General features: G+C 43.1%; 1 protein-coding gene across 6 annotated transcripts in view; it reads right to left on the bottom strand.

The window, feature by feature from the left end:
* The window catches only part of cux1b (cut-like homeobox 1b), a 62,004-nt gene that overhangs the window by 9,718 nt on the left and 27,185 nt on the right, over positions 1–25,101 (bottom strand). For 2 of the 6 annotated variants that reach the window (XM_069534330.1, XM_069534332.1), the window contains 18 exons: positions 22,903–23,040; positions 21,071–21,194; positions 18,180–18,256; positions 17,610–17,676; positions 12,701–12,749; positions 10,311–10,415; positions 9,664–9,852; positions 9,034–9,092; positions 8,711–8,753; positions 8,088–8,184; positions 6,051–6,842; positions 5,210–5,293; positions 4,537–4,638; positions 3,869–4,410; positions 3,605–3,746; positions 2,615–2,905; positions 2,259–2,447; positions 121–385 (listed from right to left, as the gene is read on the bottom strand). In XM_069534330.1, coding sequence (XP_069390431.1) covers positions 121–385; positions 2,259–2,447; positions 2,615–2,905; positions 3,605–3,746; positions 3,869–4,410; positions 4,537–4,638; positions 5,210–5,293; positions 6,051–6,842; positions 8,088–8,184; positions 8,711–8,753; positions 9,034–9,092; positions 9,664–9,852; positions 10,311–10,415; positions 12,701–12,749; positions 17,610–17,676; positions 18,180–18,256; positions 21,071–21,194; positions 22,903–23,040 — 3,355 coding nt within the window. The remainder of the gene's footprint in view (positions 1–120; positions 386–2,258; positions 2,448–2,614; positions 2,906–3,604; positions 3,747–3,868; positions 4,411–4,536; positions 4,639–5,209; positions 5,294–6,050; positions 6,843–8,087; positions 8,185–8,710; positions 8,754–9,033; positions 9,093–9,663; positions 9,853–10,310; positions 10,416–12,700; positions 12,750–17,609; positions 17,677–18,179; positions 18,257–21,070; positions 21,195–22,902; positions 23,041–25,101) is intronic. The other 4 variants (XM_020088267.2, XM_069534331.1, XM_020088266.2 and 1 more) reach the window with 4 other exon arrangements.

The raw sequence follows: 25,101 nt of genomic DNA, 5'->3' as shown, positions 1-25,101 counted from the left end.
CTTCCTGTTATATAAGATGAATTTAATTAATATAGAATCCCTTAAAAAAACAGCTAATTAATGAAAACACTGGACAGTTACAGCTCAATGTCGAGGTGCCTCTTTCTTCCACATGCTGACCTGTAATTATGGAACCAGTTGATGACTGTACTGGTCTTCAGGTTCAGCTGGGAGGCCAGCTCCTCAATGGTTTTGGGGGAGGGGTAGGGTTTCTGCTGGTACGCCTTTTTTAGGGCCTCCTTCTCCTCAGGGCCCAACACCACCCTGGGCTTCTTCAAATGCTGCTGCCCCGGGCTCTGGGAGCCCTGCATGTAATCTGTACCCACCAAGACCCCTTCCACAGAATGGCTGTCACTCAGGGAGCTCAGCCGCCTCTTCATGTAGGCTGAAAAAACACACAGAAACAGGAAGAGGGAAGTCAGAACGACAGAAATAACAGATTTATTTATTGAATTAATGTGGAGACTGTCAATAATAAAATATCTGCAGCAGGTTGGTAGTCAGGTCTAAAATCTGTATTTTTAGAGAGTGTTGAAGTTAACAGACGTGTCTGTGCTGCAGAGAAAAGCAACATTCATGTGAACTAGAATGAGAATGAAACAGCTATTGTGGATTAGCTAATTCGATTGAAGATGAAAAAGTTTATTGAGTAGTGGATTAATAGAAGATCAATATGCACCAATTTTACAATCAATTCGAGCATTTTTTAAATAAAATAAATAACTACTGGCACCAGTTTGCGCAACATTTACTTGTTGATTTGATCTCCTTGTGGTTTTTGCTTTCGATGTATAGATAATGATGTGTATTTTACATTTCTGGTGATTCGCTGTTTTTAAACCTACATAAACTATAAAGCTGTGTTAAAAGCACTACATAGGTAAAATGTATCAATTTTATTATATGTGTGCAACTAGTTATCTTTGGGTTTACAATTTCTAGTCAAATGTCATCTTGAACTAATATTGTACAGACAAAACAATTTATCAAACAAATGTGACAATAATGAAACATTTAAAATATTATTCTGCCCTAAACTGATCCATATTTTTCAGATTGTTTTGGAATATTTAGTATTTTTAGGGCCCTGTGGAAGTTCCCTGTTTGACAAATGCATTCAACCTGGAAATGTTTGACCTTTTGTGCATTGTTACATCTGAAGAGTAATCTCAATAGCAGCCAATAGATGGTGCTGTTGCCTAACTCATAAATCCTAACAATGAAATTATCTCTTCCATTTTACAGCGAACAGGCCCCATTCCCTCCAGGTACCAGCAGCTGAAAATGAACAGCTCATGGCAGCTTTGCATGAGGTTGACATTTTCTCAACCCCAATAACACGCAGTGAGATATATTAGCATTGCAGGGAAAAGCCCTCAGAGCAAGGTTAGAACAACTCTGGAACTTGTGTGCTGCCTCACAGGCTTTTACCACAAGGGTGAGAGGTCAAATACGGTTACTCTAGACTAGGTCCATGTCTTTCCTCTGGGCTCAGCTGCTAGCCAGGTCTACTTGCCATTGCTATTTGGATGCATTACTTTGGGGTCAATAATCTAAAAAGAAGTTGAATGGACAGTAACTCCCCCCTACACTTCCAGCGCTGAAACACACTGGTGTAAGGTCAGTTTTGTTTTTTGCCCTTGTGTGTAGTAGTTCAAGATATCAGGAGCGTAAACTGATCCTGGATGCTTGTGCCTACTGGCAGGTTCAAAAAAGCATCTCCACAGAGAGAGAGCTTCAAGTGGACAGTAGGGGGTCACTCTGAGGCAGCCGGGGGGTTAGGCCTCTTAGCTGAACTGATTCCTAAACACTTTGTGCAAAGAGAAAAGGGAATAAAGAATGATGGAGTGATAGAGTGAGCTGTGGGCTAGCAAATTATAAAAATACAAGAATATAGACACTGATGATCATGATGATGATGACGATGATGAAGAGGAATGCTGATGACTGTGAGTAAGCAGGCCCCCGGCAGTCCCCTAGCTGTCACATCTAATCCAGTACGTGATGTCTGCAGTCCTGATTGGTACTGACATCACACCAAGATGACTGTGATCTGCACAACATGCTCTGCTGTCCTGCACAAAGGATATTGTCTGTGCAGATGTGCATGTGTAATTCAAGGGCCGATTCTTGTGTTTTATTGTTAATGTATTTCTAAAATAAGAGCATTCTTAAAACAGAAGACTGGCTGTTTTGATGGCATGCCACATCGTATGGAGTGTGTGCTTATTTCTCCTCAGTGATCTTCCACAACACACCTTTCTTCTCCAGGCGCTTCATGTCCATGAGTTTCTCCACACTGTGCGGGTCCTGGAGCCAGAGCTGCATGCGGACAAAGGGCTCCCTGCCCTTCAGGCTGAGCTTGTGCCAAGGTTTGGGCCTGGCCAGCAGGTCTGAGACAGAACCCTGAGTCAGACCCAGGATAGTCTCCCCAAACAGACGCTGGCCTGGTTAGGAGAGAGAGAGAGGAAATGGAATGGTTATTTCTGAGAACTGCTTCAATGGCTAAATTCATCAATAGGAAGGGAAGGGGAAGGGAAGGACCAAATAAACTGCACAGATGGCAAAAAAACACACAGCATGAAAGAGCAACTATAACCCCAGTGTTTCTTACCAAGGTTATTATCAGTCAACACCTCCTTAACCTTCTTGGTGATGGCATAAGTATCAAGCTCAGGAGACATTGCCACCATCTCTTGGATGCTGAGACCTGAGTGACCAGGTATAGGCAGAGGGGTGCCGGGCTGAGACTCCCCTCCGGAGGGATCCTCAGACAGAGGTTTGAGACTTGAGGACTGTGAAGCGAGTGGATCCCCGGCGAGACCGTTGACAGACTCTTCAGTTGAACTGAGGGGCGACTCTGGAGCGGGGCTGCAGCTCGCTGATGTCTTGGGAGTACCCTCTGCTTGAGCGGAACAGACAGGGCGAGAAATATCACACAGGTTAGCAGGCGTGTTACTGTGTAAGAAAGCGGAGTTTCATCTTCTCCTCCTGCTGGGTTTGGGCGGGACTTCAGTCATACTACATCAACGAATTTAATTCCTGTTAAACAAACAGCAGAGGTGCTTAAGTTTTCATTTTGAAGCTTTTTTGGCCTCCTCCTCTTTCTTCATCTCCCTGCCTCTGTCTGTGTAGTACTGCTGTGCAGCTCAGCAGGCTGGAAGAGAGCAGTCACGAGGAGCTGTCAGTGTACATTAGCTGCTGTTTACACCCCCAGAGAGAAAGAGACACACACACGTACGCACGCACACACAAACACACAGACACACACACACACAGAGCTGCCATCTGGCGCTGCAATACTAACTTGTCTATGACATGACAAACCAGCAGCTTGCTGGCTGACACTGCCACAGCACTGGGGATGGGGCGGATGGGGGGGATGGTGGGAAGAGAGGGGACGGGTGGGGGAGGGAGGTGAGATGGAGGAGGGAGGGGGGGTGGCTGGAGTGACAGACTGACAGTAACAACTAGCCACTAGCTCTAATCAGGCTTTCGGGGTAATGCTCTAGCCCAAGGAACCTGATTGTGCAAATCCAAATACTCTGTGCTTGTGAGTGTGCATGTGTGCGTGCATGTGTGTGTGTGTGTGTGATTTGTTTACCTTGGTTCTGAGCTGGCTGGATGTGTGTGTTTTGCCCCTGATCTCCATTGAGCCATGGCTGCATGCGGAGGTATGGCTCTCTGCTCCTCTGGTTCAACTTGTTCCATGGTTTGTGTCGAGACAGGCTGTCACTCAATATTCCCTAAAACACACACCAGGAGAAAGGCTCAGACATGGAACCACTGTAGAGTGAAAACAAAGTCATAAAAACAGACCACGGCAGATGAAGCTCACACACAAGCTCATGCTCTCCTCCACTCTCACCTCTTTGGAGTCCTCCAGGTTGTGGTTCTCCTCTCCTGTCTGGCTCGATATGGTCCTGCGGGGGTCTGTGTGCATGTTGCTCCACCACTGTTCTCTCCAGTAACCCACTCCCCCGGAGCTTCCAGAGCGGGCCGAGCTCTCATTGCTACGACCCAGCCTGACAGCTCCGTCAGCAGAAAAGTCGAACCCTGAAGAACCCCTGCCCTCTCTCTTCACGCTGGAGCTGAAGTCTAGGATTGGAGATGGGGATGAGGGCGAGGACAAGAGGGAGCAGGGGGGCTTCTTGAGGGAAAGTGCCAGGGGGTTGTAAGGGGGCAGGGGGGCCGTCAGCGGAGAGTTCAGGAGGTCCCTCTGAGATAGCGATGATGAGGAGGAAGACGAGGCTTTGAGGATGGGCTCCAGTGCTGCCTGCTGGGCCTCCATCTCTCTGCGAGCTTGCTCTAGGATGGAGCGGATGGCTTCATCTGAACCGCTACCCCCTACACTTCCTACTCTGCCCCCTCCTTTCAGTCCTGTATATGATGGTGGAACATGGGACAAGTCTGTTGAGGGAAGAGAAGAGGGCCATCATGAGAGGCTCGGACAAATACACACAGTCACAATGTATCATCCTCATCCTTCCTTGACTCCTCTGGAGATATGGGGGGGGGGGGGAGACTAGGACTTACCAGCTTTCTGCACCTGCAGTTCTCTTTTCGCCTGCTCCAGAATGGACTTGATAGCCTCATCTGAACCTGCCTCTGGGGTGCGGACGCGGGCAGTAATGTTACCTGGAAGGAAATGAAGAGGGAATGGGAGGAGATGAAAAAAAACCATGTCAGATTAAAAGCAGAGATAACCAACTACAGAGCAGGTAAAGAACAATAACTGGGCCTATAAGGACATCAAATAATTACACCATAGCACAGCACAAAGAACAACATTCCCACCACTGAGCTACAAGGCGACTACACTGGAGGGATTGTCATAATTTCTCTAGTCCCTTTGGAGCTCACGCATGCACACGTGCTGCAGAGTAAACGCTCCCCACAGAATAACAACTACCAATAAAATCCCTAAATACACATGCTGGCTTTTCCTTTGACGCAAGTCACTGGAGCTGTGCGGTTACCTTCAAGGCACATTTGAATCTGTATGCCAGCCCGCAAATTAATAAACGCCAACACACATACACACACACACACACACACACACACACACACACACACACACACACGCACGCACGCACGCACGCACGCACGCACGCACACACACCCACACATCATAGATAGAGTTCACCCCAACACAAACATGCCACACAGACAGAACGTGCTAGAATCTCTGCATGTGAAGGGGACAGACCTGTGTGTGAAGCTGTATTGGAGAGGGCTCTCCGCTTCGGAACATCCTGAAACACTCGGCTAAGCTGGGGCTGGCCTGAGCCCTCTGTTAAGAACAATATACCACACACTATGTTACAGCACTTGTGTGTTTTTCTTTTCTTTTATAGCTAGACTGTATGGTGCCCTGTAATGCTGTGCAAATATATGGAACGTGTCGATGCTTCCATCCAATGCACATCATAGTGCCATAAATGCATTGATGTTTACTATCTATGGCCCCAGTAGGAATAAAACCTACCTCTGACAGGAATATTAAACTACTACAAAGACAGACTAGTGAAGGATAAATTATTTAACAGTACGTCTTAAACAGGGACAAAGTAACTGCAGCCTTATTTTTAACTTGGACCGTATCTTGGTGGTAGACTCTGCTGTATTTTTTTGTACCACAGAGACCACCTTCAATCACAAATGTCCTGATGCGTTAACAAAAGCAGGCCCAGGCTAATCGAATCTACCTGTAGTTAACAGTACCCCTGCCTTCCTCCTAGTTCCCACCGATCGATAGTATTGATGTGTGAAAGGTTTCTGTATTGACCACAATAGCTAGGAGAGGCTCTGGGGATAAGTGCGTGACTAGGAACACACTCAAAACACACAGGTGTGGCAAAGGATGGGAGTTAGGAGAGAGAAATAAAAACAAAAAGCTGGTCCATATTGACAAACTAATCAATGGCTCTGTGCAGGGCTTTACACACACAGACATGCAAGACGCACTCACACTCTCACACACACAAACACGTACAAGGGCATACACACGCGCAGACACGCACACATACGCTAAAGTTACATGGACTCACCTCTCTGCCGTCCCTGGATGCTGCGCAGTGCGAGGATGTTCTGCTCATCGGCGAGGAACTGCCTCATCTTGTGGAATGGCTCCTTCCCCCGAATGGTTAGCTTGTTCCACGGCTTTGGTCTGGCCAGGATCTCACTAACCGAACCCTGGGACAGTCCCAGCACATAGTGGCCAAACACGCGCTGGCCGATGTTGTGCTTGATCAGTTGCTCTTTCACCTGCCGGGCAATTTCTGCTGTGTCCATGTCCTCCCCGTCCAAAACACTCCCTGTGGTAGCGTCTGAGTGGCTGGGTGATGGGGACGGGGCGCTGCCAGCGGTGCTGCTCCCATTAACGGGGGCCATATCTGGGCTGGCTGGAGGTGGCTGGGGGCTGCTGGCTGCCAGAGGGATGGCAGCAGACCCAGAGCCAGGGGTGGAGGTAGGGATGGAGCTGAGGGTTGGTGTAAAGGGGGTGAACAGTAGAGCCCCACTGGGGATTCCAGACGACTCCTGCAATGCTTTGGAGTAGAAGGTCTGAAGGAGCTGCCGCTGGATCAGGGAGTTCAAAGCCATCTTACCACCCACCAGAGGGAACACAGGGGAGTAGAAGTCCTGTCCAATGCCCGTAGGAGTGAAAGGGTGTGTTTCGCCACTGCTGGTGGTGGTGGCAGTGTTGAGGGGGTCCGTATGAGTGCGAGACAGTGGGAGCTGAGAGGAGGAAGGAAGAGAGGGAGGGGGCGAGGAAGAGGGATCGCTGGGCATGGTCTCCTCCTTCGTTGTGGACTCTTCTGTCCCTTTTCGCCCGGCTGACCCTACAAGAAAGGTCAAACACACCATGCATTATGGGGGAGTCAACAAAAAAGGGGTTCCAAAAGAAAGAGAAAAAAAAATAACAAAAGTTGAATGTTATCTTAATCCAAGTCTTTTACAAATGAGTGAACTTTGTTTTCCTTTTTTGCCAACCCCCCCAGACAAAGTGCCCATGCATTTGTGATTTCAACCTTTCTTGTAAGACACAGCCTGGAAGAAAAAAAGGACAAACAAAACAATTGACACTGTGCCACTTAGGCAGATTAGCTTGGCCCAGGGCTCAGTCTCTCTCTCGTTCGCAGGCAAAGTGGAAGTAATTGGACAGAGTAAAATTATGTCCTTAGATAGCCAATACACCATGTGAGTCCTCTTCAATGCGGCTGGAGTGTGTTCCTAAACACTGAATTATTACATTGATATGCAGTATTATAGTCTTCAGTTCATAAAAATACATCCAGGAAAGAAATCAGAGCAATAAAACTATTGAAAAACAATTTCTTATGGCTCAACAGAAAACAGATGCATGCACCAGAGCAGAGACTCTGCTGAGTAAAGGAGCAAAAGCCTTATTATACTGAATAGCCAGACTGATTCAATTCATACATTTGCCAAAACAAATATAGACATTAGCTATATTTTCTCAGTTATGTAAATACTAGAACCCTTCTTGATGATAAATGCTGGGAGAAATACTATTTTAATGCATAACCATTGAGACTTAACATGATTAAGTTGGACAGTAAGTTCCCCTTACTGTGAATGTTAATCAATTCAAAGCTATTCAACTATTCAAGCCTAAAGCCATGACATTTCAAAACCATAAACACTGCTGCAGAGGGCAAGGTATCCTCATTTTGTGTACTGCAACTTTGTTACTGTTCAGGTTGACCTCCTGCTGTGGTATTCAGAGACACCAGAGATGAAAAACAAAGCAACCATATTTCTGTACCATGATTGATTTTTGCATATTGGAGAACCAATAGTGCAAATTATCCCAAAAACATGAATATATGGTTAAGTATTCTCAGAGAAAAAGAATCTAAATGCATACATGTTGTGTGTATGCATACCCTGACTAAGTCTCTTCCCTGCACGGCCTTACCTGCAGCTCAGGGTTCATCTTATGATCTCGTAAATGTTGGACTGAGCTTCTGTGAGCTAATTTTTGTTGTTATGAGTGATGGTTATGTGAAGATCATGTTCATGAACCCAGGCCTTAAGATTAAGTTACATTTGGGCAGACTTACCGCTGAGCTCAGTGTTTGCAATGCGCAGAGCAGCGCTCTCAGATTGAAGACTACGGTTCCTCTCCAGCAACAGCACCTCCAGAGGTTTGGATGAGTCCTGGTGGAAGAATATTTGAAATTATATTTTTAAGAATAACTTTGTTGCAAACTAAATGGTCATTTTAAAAATCTAGTTGCTACTGGTACTACAACAATATGTGTAAGGTTCACTGCTAAATGTCATTCATATCTGTATTAGGGTTGTCACGATACGAAATTTTGGTGCCATGATTATTGTCAGAGGGAATATCACAGTTTCATGCTATTCTACGATATATTATTGATACTATAGAAGGAAAAAGACACACAACTATAGGGAAGTCATGAGTATGCGAGGAAATATCATGGCTTCACGGTTTTCACGATTATCGATACTATAGAAGAAAAAAGACACAAAACAAGCAATATATAGCTAATAGATAGCTAATAATATGGCTTATGAACTAAAATATGTATTATTATCATAAACTTTGATCTGGATATAACAATTCTTATGGTTATGAAATTGTGATGTTATCAAACTGCGGTTATCGTAAAACCGGTTAATCCCAACATCCCTAGTCTGTACAGATCGTCACTTTTACCTGAACAGAGTCAGATGTTCCAAACTCCATAGACTTGAGGATACTGAAAAGAGAGAAAAATAACATCTATATGAAACAATGACACATGTACACACGCACGTACTGTGTAGCATGCTAGCTTTTCTACTTGTTTCTTTAAGAACAAACAGGATAGTGGAGAAACACAATTCAAAGCTACAGACAGACCAGCTTCACCTTCAGAAGGGTGCTCTATTAAGTTACACATTTTAAATGAAGACGCACATCTTGTTTAATATTATTAAAGACATCAAACGCATGCACTAAAGAGATCTCTGCTGCACGCACACAGGCACACTCCTTACCTCAGCTCCTTCTTCACCTCCTCATAGTCAGCTTGCTTCAGCAGTTTCTCCTCCAGTTCCTGTAGATTAGGAATAACATGGAAATTAACAAAAAGAACAATAATTATTATAACTAGAATGGCATTCAGCAGACTGAATACCTCAGCCAAGACAAAGCACCCCCCTTAAATTTAATCAAGCTACACCAAATTGTACACACTCACAGATATCAGTCTTCTAAGATCTCTCTTTAGAAATATGTTGAAAAACACCCTATCTCACAATGTTAAAGAAATCCCAATTTATTCAGATCAGCTCCAAATTCAATGGGTTCTTTCTTTGCCCATCACTCATCCTTCCACAAGGTTTCAATAAAATGAGATCAGTATTTTTTGCATAATCCTGCTAACAGACAAACGGTAATGAAAACAACCCTCTTGGCGGAGTTATTAATTATAACAACACAAACAATCTTGTTTCTGTGACTAAGTCTAGATAACAGAACACAGATATGTGTGAATATAGTTACAGATGTGATCAAAATATAGAACAAAGCAGGTACAAGACAAACAGAGAAATAGTCTTGTTTGAAATGTTGAAAATAAATTGAAAAAGGTGAATAAAAACTGCAGCAGTGCGATCTGTTGGTACCTTGAGAATGGCAGTCTTGCTGCTGAGCTGCTGCTCTAGCTGTGTGATCTGGGAGCTGGTGGTCTCTCGGAGTTTGGTCAGGCTGGCCTGCAGTCTCTGGACGTCCTCCACCAGCTGGGCGGACTCCCTTTCTTTGGCTCTGAGCTCCGCCTCCAGACTTGAGTGAGATGCCACCTCCGCCACCTGTTCCTGAAGGCCAAACAGAGACAGTTTAAACTAATGAGCAAGAAAATTTGAAAGCTATAAAAAAACATGAAAAGTTCACTACAAGTAGGATTTCTAAGCCAAGCAGAAGCTGATCAACACACTGGTTATCCATTTACTATGCACTGCTATAGGTTCAGAGAAATGAATACTTTAGTTGGTGGTCACTCTTGCAGTCTGTTGTAAAGGTCCAAAATAAATCAGTTATTCGTTACACATTCACCTATTGCCACCGTGGCAATCTTTTCTTGGAAAAACAATAACTAATCAATGCGCTATTGGTGATTTCAATGCCTGACCTCTAAACCCAGTGACTACAATCTATAAATTGAACCTTAATCAGCTATTCACCCCATGCATCAAAAAGGCCTAGCTGATCTTTAGCCTATCAATACCTCCCTGTCGGCCATCCAGTGAATCAGTGAAGCAGTGAGATGTGTTACCGTGTCGGGGTCGGCCTTGGCCGGGCTGCCGAGCTGCTGGGATTGGTTACTCAAGGACAACTGCTCTCTGAGTGACTCCGCCTCCCTCTGAGCTGCCTCTGCTCGCTGTCAGGAAAAAGGAGAAACGTTAAAGGAAAATCAGCTGTGGAGATTCTTATACTGTCAAACATCATCAATCTAATGGACAATTCAGAGCTACTGTGTAACGTTTTTGTCTGGTATACACACGTTACTTCAACATGTCTCAATTTTCCGCTCCCCCCGGAGGAAAACTGAACACGCACGTAATGGATGCAGACGGTGAGAGAGAATACAGAGTAGTGAGACCAAGACAGCAAAACTTCTTCCTTTTTAAGGCCTTGTCTCCACTACTGCAGATGTTTTTTTGAACAAATACATTCCCCTCCCTTTAAAAAAAAACTCTCCGTCCACACCACCTTCATTTTACAAAGTTTCTTCAGCCAGACAAGAACACAATAATGACTAAATACGGTCAAACAGGCATGCTGGGCCAGTTGGTGGCGATAAAGTATACATCTACGATCCGTCAAATACCAGAGAAGAACGCTGTGATCCAACTAATATTGTACAACGCAGATGCCTGTGAATGTGGTCCAGGGATGCTAAATGCTAAAACTCGTAATTAGACTTAGCAATGCTAAACAAACATAGAGAAACAACATTAATAATTATCTTTAATCTAAGTATACAGCTGAATTAATTTCATTCTACATGCACTGGGCAAGTGGTATCACAAAAATGAAATAACACTTTTAGGTTTTCTGGTAGATCATCTTCTACCAGACAGCTGAAAAGGAGGCTCACCTCCTTCCAGCATAAACAAATATATTATAGACAGTGGAAGAGGACTGGGAGAGTGTGAGAACACAAAATAAAAAGAGTGGGACGATGGCCAAGAGTGGATATTTCCCTAATTGCAAATATTCAATTAGTCCTGAGCATTGAGATGATACCCGCTGCCTCGTATTTAGGACCAAACTGCTGTGCTCCAGTTGGGAATCATCTGCAGCACTGGCCAACTTGCCATCATTAGAAGTTACAGGGAGCCGATTCCACAGCATTCCTAATTGCAACCATATTGAGAGCCGTTATTGACTGGGTGGGAGTCGGACGGCTTGTAACAAAAAACAGAAAAATCATGTTTTCCATTTTCTCCTTATAAAAGCATATAAAAAGTCAGCGACTGAGCTGGAGGCCATGCTGTCATCCTGCGTAAATCTCAAATCAAAAGTGTGAATAGTGTGTGTGTGAGTGTGTGTGTGAGTGTGTGTGTGTAGCATTATAGTTAGAGTGCTAACCTTTAGGCTAATATTAACATTACATGCCTATGCTACCCCTTTAACCACAAATCATACTCTTGGGCTAATAATGAAAGTTAACAACAATGACATTAACAGATACCACAGGAATATTTACAACACAGGGGCAGAGGGCGCGCCAGGGGGCTTATTTCAGCTGGACGGGTTTAGTAGGTGTGTAATAAACATGTAAAACAACCACCGGCTCTCACAGTGAGAATCATTTGTTAGTATGAGCCATATTTTATAGATTGAACGAATAAAAATGTGTATTTTCCAAGATAAAGGTTAGAATGTTATGTGCCCTTTCTCATTGTCAAAGTAGAGAGTCTCTAAAAACTTTTCCAGCCTCAATCAATCCTAAGCTTGTTTGTTCCTACTGACGTAAATCTTTAAGGAAAGAGGGTCAAAAATTTACAGTTTGATTTTTAGAAAAAGATGAATCACATCTGAGCCCTGTCAACAGCGATAAATAGTTGATTTGTTGGGGACTATTTTCAGCAGCGGATTAATTTAACACAGTTGGTGCTGGTGTGAGTGTTTACAGCAGCGGGGTGTGTTCAACATAATGAAGAAACACGTCAGCCAGAGTAACAACATGACTCATGATGTTGTGATTTGGACAACAGCTGATCTCTATGACAGAGAATGATGTATTAGAAGAATATCGTCAGTATTTGTTAGTCTAAGTTCCTTTAATATTTATATTATATTAATAGGGTGACAAAAAGGAAAATCACATGTGATCCTTTACATCAAATATGCTTCATACAGGTGTATTTTACCTCTGTCAAGAAGGATTACGCAAAAACTACTGAACCAATTTCAAAGAGACCATATCATTTTGGTGCAGATCCGGATAAAAGAGAGAAAGGGTTTTAGCCTTGGCAGACGTTTGTGCTCTCAATGTGATCTTATAATTTTTTAGAAAACAATTTTACCATTTCAAGTGAACAAACTTTTTAAAAAAAATCAATAATAAAACAATAAAGCTTGTGAGGAGCTTGGTGTGTTGAAAGGTTTGGACAATGCTGTGTTCAAATCCACACTGAAGATGTAGAGCGCATTTACCTGATTGGCTCTTTCCAGGTCTGTCATCACCATCTCAATCTCATCGGCCCTGAAAGAGACATTAACTATTAATGCAGAGAAACACACAGCAGAGCATGTGACAGTGCTTAAAAGAGACTCACTGAAATACAGCTCACAAAATGAAAATAAGGAATGGGTGAGTGGAAAGATGACGTCACATGTTTGTGCGATTGTTCTGAGAGCACGTACATTTAGAGAATGACAGTGCCGTGTCCATTAAGCTACTGTCTAAATTTCACCTTAATCCATTGATTGTGAACTCCATAACCCAAACAGCTTGTATGTGTGCGTGCATACATGTATATAAGTGTGCGTGCGTGTCTATGTGTGTGGGTGTGCACATGTAAGCCCCTAAACCCAGGCCACACTAAAACAGAGGGATTACATTAATAGAGCTCTAAGTCCTAATACAGCAGACTAATCTGCTATGAAGCTGTGTGATTGTGTCTGACTAATGGTCTGGATGGAGGCCATGGTTCACCTCTCACTTGCTAGAGGTCAGACAGCAGGAATACATCCCCATAATACCACCTCTCATTGGACTTGGAAAAATAGTTTAATAACCCTGTTTCATGAGGGAAGTGAACACCTATCACTTTCCTGCAGACAAAGAGAGATGTGGAAGAAACTTTGTGGAGAAACCAAACAACACTAAACCCAGACACACAATATACATTCATATTTTTGTTATTTCAGGTTATATACCGCAAACTATCAGAATTATCTTAATATGATTCCCCTGTGTGTTAATAAGTTGCCAGGGTGCATGTTTGAGTTCGCCTTTCAAGATACATTTTTAATACACGTCTCTGTATGATGAAGTTGCAATGAACAAATGCATTGGAAACTTTATGCATATAGTGTTCAGTGGAGTGTTAAGATGCCGCATGTGTGCGTGCGTGTTTATCTAAGACACTACTCGCTGATAAGAATACACGGGCGCTGTTGAGTGCAAAGATGTGAGCGCGTATGTGCGCTGCTGCGTCCATTAAGACCTTTTGATTTCACTGCAATCTTTTGATAGTGAACCCAATAACCCACGCAGCTTTTGTGTTTGTGTGTCACAGTATGAGAAACAGTGTTATATCCCATAGGCTTGAGTACTACTGATTTGAATGTGTTTAACAAAACAGACACAGTTGATATTAGGTCAACGTTGTGCCACAGGCAATGCAGCAAAAAGAGTCAGATGTGGGTGGGAGAGCTTTTCACTCTCCGCTTTTATTCTTTCCCCAACAGTTAAAAGGATCTAGTATGCATTTAAGCAACATAATAGAACGCTACCTCACCAGCTTTTATCCTGTCTTAAGCTATAGTGTGCCGGACCCACGTGCACGGTCAATTGTGCTCCCGCACAAACATGCGGGGTCAGAGAGCCAACAAGCCAGAAAAGCTTGTAATGGAGAGTGTTTATGTGTAGTAATGCAACCCAAATACACCACCATTCCTGCTCCAAATGTGATCATTTAATCAAAGTACAGATGCACAAAGTCTTCTTAAATAACCTTTGGATTTGGCTGTATTTGGGAATTATAAAGGCAAAGCTAGAGGCAGAGGGCCAAAGCAGATCACAGGGAAGGGATTTTCTGCATATCCTGATACAGTCAGTCAGTCGCTGGGCAGGGCAGGAACTGTCCATGGCCAACCAATGCACCCAGTGGAATTACTTCATCAAACACTGAACTGTAAAGGTTGGGTCCTTCAAAATGATAAATCCTGATTTTACACCACCAAAACTTAGCTGCGAAGCTCCATACAGCAGCCACAGGGAGGAGCTATGGAGTAGATGCACAGCTCCAGTGGAAAAACGCACACATAAAAAACGCACACTTACACACACTCTTTTGTACCATGAAAGCCAATGGGTGCACCCAGTGACATCAGTGAGTACTGTAGGACTTCTGAAACAAGCCCAGAGCCTCTAAGCCCCTACTGTACTTCCTCCATCTCAGACAGGCCTTTTCATCTCTTATCATCTTCTCTCTCTTTTGCTCCTCACTCAACTGCTTTTCTCTTCCACCCTCTGCCTGCCTCTATCCTTTCCCCCCCAACCCGTACCCTTCCTATTGCCCTCCACTTTCTCTCCTTTCATCTTTTTTCCTCCTTCCACCTCCCTTCTCTCATCTTTTGCCCTCTCTTCCTCGGCCTCTGTCCTCGGTGCCAGCAGGATATTCCCCTGATTTAGATTTTCATTTCCCTCCTCTATCACGCTCTTATCCCCTCTTCCTCGCTGTAGCCTGCAGCCCCTGGCTCACTTTTTGCCCTCTAGCTTTCATCACTCCATTCCTTTTCTTTCCTTGGCTTTCTCCACATTGCGTTTTCACAGCGTGTTACCTTGGGGATTTCAAGGAGGCTTAAAAAGAAGCTAGCTGAGAGAGTGTGTCTATCTGTGCATGTATGTGTGTGTGCTGCACCATTTTGTGTTTGTGTACACTTGAGATGGACAGCAGAGAGAAAAACCTATTGAAAAACCTAATTATCAGCAATTAAAATTTACCCAAAGCGGTATCAAGTGTTTATACACAGATAAAGCTGCACACAAACATACAGAGGAGCATGCACACACACATTCACACACAGACAGCATCCTGTGGGGCAAGGGATCAATATATCATTAATCTTTAACAGGGACTAAACGGGTAAAGCGCAGCCAGCTAGACCCTCACAGCGCCAGCACAGAGAGGGGGCTATGCTACATCTGCAAGCCCGCCTCCCGCTGACGCTCACACACTCTGGGCACTGCAACATCGACCAAATTCTCAGGCAGTGTGTGTATGTCCCTGTGTGTGTGTATTTTAAAAGGCAGATTACCCAAATGCAGCAAGAGGATGGGGGATTTGTCACGCAATGTCCTCCTTAGTGGAAAGTTTAGAGCAAGTGAGAGTGTGTGAGAGTGTATGCGTGTGTGTGTGCATACGTCTGTGTTTGTGTGAAAAAGTGCATGATATGGATGCCGTTTGTGTTTTGAAGAGCCAAAATATATGCAGTCAAAGGGTTAAAAGTTGTGTTCAGCCAAACACTGGCGATTTGCTCAGCCAAGCAGTAAACGGGGGAAGGACTCCAAGGACTGGGAGGGTGCAGGGTTAGAGAGGGTTTGTGTGTGCTTTAAAGCGTTGCATTAAAATTTCAGATCACAGCACGCCACATAGTCAAGGACCCTGACTGCCTCAGGCTCACAAGTGAGCGAATGAGTGTGTGTGTGTGTGTGTGTGTGTGTATGTGGGCGGGCATGTGTTTATTAGCTTCTGTAAGCAAATGGGGCCTACTATATCTTTTCAAAATGTGTTTTCTTCTGACATAAAAGGAAGAGACAGCGATGGAAAAAGGAAGAAAGAAGTGCAAAGAAATGAGAGAAAAGTAGAAGAGTGGGAAAATAAAGAGTTGTGGGGGGGGGGGCTCTGAAACCTACTGATTATAGCCATTACACTGCATGTAATATCTTCCTGTGGCCTATCCTCTTACACACACAAACGCACAATGCAGGAGATAAAAGATAAAGTGTGGGATTGAGGGAGGTGGAAAAGAAGGGGGGGGGGGGGGTGTTTTGTGAAGATGAGAGAAAAGGGATCAATCTGTTTTTAACAACGAATCAATTTAACAACTCTGTTAATGGAGACACAGTGAGTTTGGGGCATGGTAAATGGGGATAGGGGAAAACCTTAAAAGCCAAGTTGATACTCTGTCGTACTTCGTGTGTGGGGTGCGTCAGGATGCCCTTGACAACCTTTGATTAAAAAAAAAAGGGCAATTTTCTCTTCGAAGAATTGGAAAGTTTAGCTTCTTTCGGACATGCACTGAACATTCTCCAGAGAGGCTGTATGTGAGAGCGCAAATGTCCGTGTGAGAGGCTCCTGCCAGCCCCCTAGTAAAAGCTCTGGATAATGAGAAAAGAGCAGGAGATCCTGTGAAGGATTCACCATGAGCGAGTGTGGTGTCGTTGATGTTTCTAACACATGATGGACACAAAAATAAAAGTAGAAAGAAAAATGAAGAAAACAAATACCTCCAGATGAAAACATGAACACCAATGAACATGTCTAGAGAGCTTTTGTTGATTATGGTCGACGCTAGTGATGAAGCGCTGTCAATAACAACACGTGATCACTGCAACAGAATTTATACGTCCTGCCTCCTGTATGTCCTTGCCTGAACGCTCCAGAGAATTCTGTGTTGTTGTGAACGCTTCTAACCGGAGAATCTCCTGCTGTGTCGTTCATGTGTGAAAAGCAAACTCCAGAGAAAGTCTAGACCCAACAGTGTGGACATTTTCCAGAATACATGTTTGAAAACTGCTTTAGTGAACGTGGTTCAGATGCTTGAGTGGTTCACGTTACAAACCCAGAGGGAACGACGAGTGTGAATGTCATAAAGTGCCACTTCACAGTGTGGAGTGGTGACATGGAAAAGCTTCTGTTCTTATCCTCGCCACTGCTATAAGATCAATAATGATAGATGCCCACAGCTCAAGTAATTGAAGCAACCTTATCTCACAGGTCCTGTCAGAAGCCTTTGTGGCTTAAAGTCTGAGATCTCACAGCGACCCTCTGTGGCCTCCCCTCTCTGGCCCGACCCGGATGAATCAGAGCCATCACTTTAAAACTACAGCATCAAAATTAAATAAATAAATAACAAAAATCTCTATTTTGGTGCTTTGCTGTAGCTGCAGAATGCATTACAATCCCTGTCAGTATTTACAGTGCGTGGGTAATGCTGGGATTTGGAGGCTGCTGAGCGTTGTGGGAGACGATCCAGCTGTTGGGGTGAGAAGGGGGGAGTTTCCAGGCAAGGATATTCACTAAACAGGATGATTATGTCAGGAACAGACTATGGAGGAGCCAGAGGGGAAAAGTCACCCGCAAACACACACATAGATCAGCGAGACACATACTTTGCTGTGGATTCCTCGTCATACTTTGTCTTCAAATCAAAGAGCTCGGCCTGAGTTGTTTCAAGTGCTGTAAAAGACGAGAGAGGAGTTGGTTGTGAATTTCCCTGCCACACATCCAAATTGAAATGAAAAACTGTGACTGCTGTGTAATTTAAACTTTTAACGCTGTCAAAAAACATTCTTAAATCAGCTTCTTCTTAATACGAGCTGCACTCCTACACGAAGACGTGATTTTCCAAAGTAACAATAGTTAAATATTACAAAGTAAAGGTTTCGGTTTCTAGCTTCTGAAACCGAAACCTTTCCGTCAATCTGATCAAACCACACCCATGTAATCCAGATGAAGCAGATTCAATTTTCAAATGTTACATTAAATTAATAATGACTGGGGATTTGTTCCCCTACTTTTGCAATCAATGAACATTTAATGAGAAATACTTGAGATCTGAAACACATTTTCAGAGGCTTTAAAGCCAGTGCGACTTCCTTTTCATTGATTAAAGCTGCCTTTTTATTTGAGCTGGTTAAATCAGTACCCAGTTCTGTAAAAAGACTGAGCAGGCTTGGTACCTGTCTGTAGGGACTGGGCCTTGTGTTCAGCCTCTTCTAACCTCGAGGACATGGAGTCCTGGCTCTCCTGGAGTTTCCTACAGACGCAGACAAGAAGGCAAGGAAAAAAAGAGAGGGAGCAGAAAGTCACAGTTAAGAGATACTGAGTCAGTAAATCCTGGTTTCACACTTTGTGGCAACTGCAACTATTCTCTGTTTTCCCACCATTTCTGAAGTGTTTTCCCCACTAAAAACCTCCCAACACAACCCACTCCTCATTAAGCAGCCCTATTAGGCAGGAATGTCTGGCCACTGGGGCACAGTGCACCCAGGGGGTGGGGGAGAGAGAGAGAGAGAGAGGAAGAGAGAGCAAGCGTTGAGTATGAGAAGGGGGAGGCAGTGACAGAAACCACAAGGATAAAATAGATTCATTCTTAGCATATAAAAAGTTGGGCTCTGCTGAGAAATTACCACTGTGTGTAAAAACATCAATAATATAGCACAAAGACGCTCTTTATGGCGCTCTTTGATGCCCCCCTTCTCAACCAATCTGTCTCTCCTGTCATCTCTATTTTTCTGCCCTCTACTTCATCCTTTCATCTCGCTCTCCCTCTCCTTCCCTCGCTCCTTGCAGGATAAACTGCATCAAAGGTGCCATCCATTTACTGCCCCTCTCAGACACAGGAAGTCAGCTCTCTGCAGACAGGAAGGGGCCTATAAAACACTGACGTACAGGAAATACAGTTGGACAATTGATCCTCTGCTGTATGTCTGAAAGGAGCGACGAGCTTTAACGTGGCTTCGCACAGTGAACGAGATGACTGACATGAAAGAAAACATGAAGACTGTGATGTGTGTTTAATGTACACACGCGTCATTAATCAACTTGAAGTGTCAGAGACTTTTCAGAATCAAGATCCTCTCAAGTGTCGTAATGACTTTGTCACAAACATTTTAGCAACACTTTGAAACTTTGATAATACAGCAAAGAGTTTTGCACTCTTTAACATATCCTGTCCAAACTAGTAATGTTGCAACAAAGAGATTGAATGCAGCATTAAAAACAATTCTCACTGATTAAAGGAGGTTATGTTTTAGTTTTGTCTTGTTATTTAGCAGGATTATGCAGACACTACTGGTCAGATTACCACCAAACTTCCTGGAAGGATGTGGTGTGGGTCAGGGAAGAACCCATTCAATTTTGGTGCACAACTCAATCAGAAAGTTAAATTTTGTATTTACTTTCTTTAACATTGTGTGTAAAGCGTTTTGCTAAATTTCCCTTTATTTGTCAGAGAATAATTCATGGATCTTAATAAAAAAATGAGGCATGTTTAGTAGACTGATATTTGTGTGCAATTTGGGGCAAATCCAAATACAACTGCAGATGTAGTGAATTTAAAAGTGGTTTCATGACTTTTGGACCTGATGTTCTATAAAATGAACTAGTGCAATAACCTGTCCAATAGAAACATTTATATTTTCAACTAAACTTTCTTTTAACAATTTCTCTTTGACAGGACATGCAGCTTGCCACCTTTATATTCCTGAGAAGTTTACCAGTATTTAAACTTTAACAGTTTTGAGTTAATATATAATTGTTACACTGTATGGGGATGTGTGGTGTAACACTGAAATATGCTCATTAACGCGGCCCTGGACACCCTCTCCATACTGTGCTGCTGCACGCTATGTATTGAATTTCTTCTAAATCTATTGGTTGAAAGGTTTCAGTTGTATTTCCTCTCCATGGTAGATTTTGAGTTATTGCATGTCCATCATAGCCTTTAACTCCTGCTCACCTGCAGTAAAAAATATGCTGCCTCTTAGTCCCCCAAGACTGCAGCAGCTAATCATGAGCTCACCATTTTAACTGTTTATTTATCCCTTTAAATCAAAATAGGAGCACGTAGTTATCCACGATGACTACATTTAAGACTGACAGGTCGATTCTCCAGCTGCACTTCACAAATTTAACTTGGCTTCACATGATAATTTAACAGGGTCAACTTCATATTAGTCTGGAGGAACTGAACAATGTAGGAGGAAAGGCGCCAAAGCCAGTTGTAAAGTGAAACAACATTATTGCTGCCTGCAACTTAGGCAATTAGTTTAATCGTCTTTATGTTGAATGGGTTCCTTCCTTGGAATGGACAGTATCAGAGTGACTACAGGAATTCTAGCCTTTGTATGAATTAATACGTCATTTCAGGAGTTAGAATTGATTTTTTCATGTTCCTAAAATATGAAGCAACAATTTTAAGCCTATTTATTACTGGAGGAGGTTGTATTTGAAAATCACACACTTCAATATACCTAAGAGAGAGGGTTGAAAAGGAACTTACGTATTATATCAAAGTGAATTTCTTTCGATTGATCAAAATAAAAAAAAGACACCTACGCATGATTTTTATCAATATATTCAGGTGGTAGAGTTTGTTCTGTTATGTGGTGCTGCAGCAGCAATTATTCTGAACAAAATGGCTGAAACATACTGTGGCACAGACGGAAACTAAAGCCTGTTGTTGATTCCCATCAAGGAATGAATTGCAAGCACCCACATGAGCAAAAAAAATGCTGACATTGTCTTATATGTTGGTTATTTCTCATTCATGCATTCATCTGCAACAGCAAAGCATCGCCAGAGAATGGGCTTCAATTTTCTGATTCAACAGATAACTATGAGAAAAAGCCAAACGATTATTATCTAAGAAGAAATGAAGTTGTAAATAGCTCCTGCTAAATAAAGTCTAAAAATCTTAAACTTGTGGTTCAAAGATTAAAATCAAAGCACTTCTGTCTGAGGGCACAATGACCCAAAGCTTTCAAATGGCAAAATAATGCAGAGGTTATTAGTTGAAACACAGTGACAGTAGAGCTCACAAAAACACACAGGGGGCAGACAGTTATACCTCTCCTTCTCTGCATAGTCGTTGTGTAGCTGGAGCTGCTTTTCTTGGGCCAGGTCCTCGGCTTGATTCTTCAGAGACTGCTCGTACTCTCGGATCTTCTCCTTCAGGGCCTTGATGGTGACCTCTGGAGGAGCAGTACGGGTATTGAGAGAGTAAGAAGAAGGGAAGAGTCAAAATACAGGAAATAAAAACATAGAAAGAACAGATATATAGAAGTTTCATATGTGTGATGAATGGCTGTGATGACGATGATGCTTTGACCTTTGCTTTAGGAAAAGGGTTTCATATCCCACATTCTTCCTCTGTCAGCACAGACGAAGCCCTCAGCCCCTATGGCTCCTGCCTAATCTTTACATCCACAGGCTGGTGTAGAATATTCAACGTTCACCAACGTTAGATTATGCTGTATTCATTAGGACTGCATTAGTGCTGAAACCCCATAACCTGCTGACGGCTGAGCTCTGTATGGGGCAGCCTGAAATAAATCTAACACATAACTGGGGTAATAAATAGACCTGTGGGTGTGTGTGTGTGCGCGCGTGTGTGTGTATGTGTCTCAGAGAAAGATATAAGTGAGTGAGACAATGATGAAGAGCATTGCTGCTCGCTGCCTTTGACTGAGGGCTCTTAGCACTTTGTGTGTGTGTGTGTGTGTGTCTGTGAGAGCATGTGTGTGTGATTTAAACTCCAGTCTCACTGCTCTGACACATAATCAATAGCGGAGAGTCCCCTCAGAGCCCTCTTACCCCTTAACTGCTTAACTGAACTTTAAACATTTAGGTTGCGGGGATCAATGGCCCCTGCACTCTTTGTATGTGTGTGTGTGCAAGTGTGCGGGCGGGTCCGTGTGTGTGTGTATAACAGGAGTGGGAGTTCCACGGTGTGTTTTGGGGTTTAAATATCCCCCATCTATTGAGGCTGGAAGGAGGGATAAAGGATGAGGGAACAGGAAAATCAATGGCAGAATGGAACCCTGCCGCTATCGAGCTGTTCCAATTAACTCTCACTGAGGAAAGGGGGGATTCCAAAACATTCCCCACTCGCTCACTCACTCCTCCTTTTCGACTGAAATTACACCACTTTTATTACCGCTTCTCACTTGTCTCTCTACCTTTGTCAGTTTTTCCATCTTTCTTTACCCTGAGGTAGCCTGTCGTTTTTTATTCATGAAACTGTGCTTCGTATTTTTTTCCCCCTGAAAACCTATTTGAAAATGTAAAACCGTGTACATTTTTTGTGTTTTTGAAAAATTTATAAGGCATTAAAATATGTTCAAATAAGGGCTCTCTCTTTGAAAAAGACTTAAGATATGTTTCTTTGACCTTATTATATATTTGCACTGAGAAGTTGTCTGCACACCATGAACATAAAGATCAAATGGTGAAATGAATCTTGAAGTACAGAAGCAAAAATGTGTCAGTTTTACATGAAAAGATTTTGCTGCTTTTTCAGATTAATGTTTTAAGTGTAGAAGTGTTACTCTCCACCTATTTATACATTATTACATCAGGTGTAGCTACGACACAAACTGGAAATATGTTGAGAACGATTTATTCTTTCTTGTCCAGTTTCATAGCCTTAATATTTTGCTTTATTCCTGCACACAACCATCCAACCATGTCACTTCAGGTCACTCTATGAATGCTCTCATCTTTTTTTGTTTTGGTCTTGTGTAAATGATCATAATGGTAAGAGAAAGGCCATATACGAGACTGAAATATTAAAATTTTGATGTGTGATTATCTGTGCGGCCTATATCCATGCCCTTGTCAAAGTCCCACAGTATAATCCCAAAAATGTCCGTGTGTGTCTGCACGTGTCCCCTCTCTAACCTTGGTTTTTGACCTCTGCAAACTCTTTGTTGTAGTCCTCCAGTGTCTCTCGAAGTTTGGTGTTCTCGGTCTCAATGTCGTGCATCCTCTGGAGCTTCAGCTGCAGCTGCTGAGCCAGCTCCAGCACAGGTACAGGATCTGGCAGAGACAGCACACACTACGTTAACACAGTGTAGCAGATTACACAAACAAGGGCTGCGAGGTGGCGTGGTGAGCTCGGAATAACTACATTCCAAGGCCCTGCGAGAGTGAGCGCTTGCCCTGGTAAAGTGTCCTTGAGCAAGGCAATGAATCTCTAACCGCTGCAGGAGAACTGTTCCGGAGCTCACCCTGACCTCTGACCTCCCTGTGGAGAAATACTGATTACTGCAAAGAACAAAAAATATACATATCACAGGTACTAGCACTGTTGTGATAAGGTGAGTTATATACAGAGCTGAGGCAGAGAACATGATACAGAACTAATAGCATCTGAGAGTGTCAGACAGATTAATGAACTATCAAAGGGTTCTGTAGGTAGTTTGACAGATATGTGCAGTAATTCAACCATAAACATTTCAAGATACATCCTCTTAAATATTTACACATTGTTTTAAAATCGGAGTTTAACATAGCGTGTGCTGTATGTGTATGTTTTTACAGTTTAAAAATGGCTGCAATCTTGTATTAGTGTCATCATTGATAATGACGTTTATCGTTCAACAAGAAAACATCCCATTCTGTACATGTCTTTATCACAAGCAAAATAAATAAAGGGCAATATGTTTTTACTAGGTTTTAATTGTTTTCAAAGAATGAACAGTATCGGCCAGGCTCTACTGTAGATACTCGCAAAAAACTTCACAGATTAGAAAGAGAAGAACAGAACAGAGATTTGATTTAAAACACACATCTCTGAAAGGTCATAGTTTGCTTTCACATTCTGTATCAACTACACTGTATCCATAAAGGCAACTGAATGACACACTATCAGCCTTTGTATCAACAAAGACTAGTGTTGGTTTATGAGATAAACTTTGGTTTTGTAGAGGGGAAAATGAATGTGTCACATGCTGACACAGCAAGAGAAATGAATAAGCGATAGCAAGAGAGTAACATAGATGAGACACATTAACAACAGAGATTACTGGGCTATGATCAGTTTAAGTGTTTTCTATGATTCTGCTTAAAAGCGAGAAAAAAGGGAAACATGGGAGCAGACAGATGGACAAAGTGGAGCTGTAAAACAGGCGAGGCAAGAGGTAAATAAGAGATTAAAGAAACAGAGGGAGAAGGAAGAAAGACAAGTTTCTGGAGGCATTTCACCAACATCTCTGTGAACACACAGCAGGGTTAACTGTCAGTGTGATGAAGAGAGCCCTGTCAGTCAGGCCAATCACATCTGATTGGTGCTCATGGGTGGCAGACTGGTGACAGGCAGCCAAGAGACGCAGGCGATGCTCATCAGCATGCCAGCTAAAAGAGCAGTTTTTGTGTGTGTGTGCGTGTTTATGTGTGTGTGTGCGTTGTACAGATAAGAGGAACTGACAGCTTACAGCTGGGGGTAAGGGCTGCGTGTGTGTGAATGTGTGTGTTTGTGCATGCATGTGTGTCTCATGTCTGACGCAGTTAGATATCTTAACTATGCTAATGAGAGATCAGCAGAGAACGATTGGGGAATTTCATGCTGATTCTGTGCTGTCAAGGTGACACACCATGCAGGGCTAAGCTCTCACACACACACAGAGACAAATAAACACCTTGTCACAAACACAAGTGCGCACTCACATAGATTCTCATATAAATTTATACAAGTACAAACAAACATTGAGGAACAATAAGCGTACACTCTGAATTTGGACTCCTATCTGCCTTTGTGCCCTTGAAAATCACATTTCTCTCCGTCTTATCAAAGCTTTGCCCTTCACATAGGCCCCTCTCCGAATCAACTGTACAGCTTGTTAAAAGCAGTTTGACTTGTGGGCAACTGGTGCTCAACGCTCTTGCCAGACACCTTTAATCTAAAGCAGAGCACACACTGGGCTGACTAACCAGGCCTTCAGCTGATAGAAAACAGAACAAAACACACTGTTTCCTCTTTCAAGACTGCTGCATTAGTCAGGCTGGTCTGTGTCTGTGTGCGTGTGTGCATCAGGCATTACATCATTGTCTCGCTGCAAGTTAAGAATAGCCCCGTCAGAGCTGGCGCTGACTTATTGG

The sequence above is a fragment of the Paralichthys olivaceus genome, chromosome 11, assembly GCF_024713975.1.
Source record: "Paralichthys olivaceus isolate ysfri-2021 chromosome 11, ASM2471397v2, whole genome shotgun sequence".
In the NCBI taxonomy this organism is placed as follows: Eukaryota; Metazoa; Chordata; class Actinopteri; order Pleuronectiformes; family Paralichthyidae; genus Paralichthys; species Paralichthys olivaceus.
The sequence above is the reverse complement of the archived record's forward strand: the minus strand, read 5'-3'. Positions and strand labels throughout refer to the sequence as shown.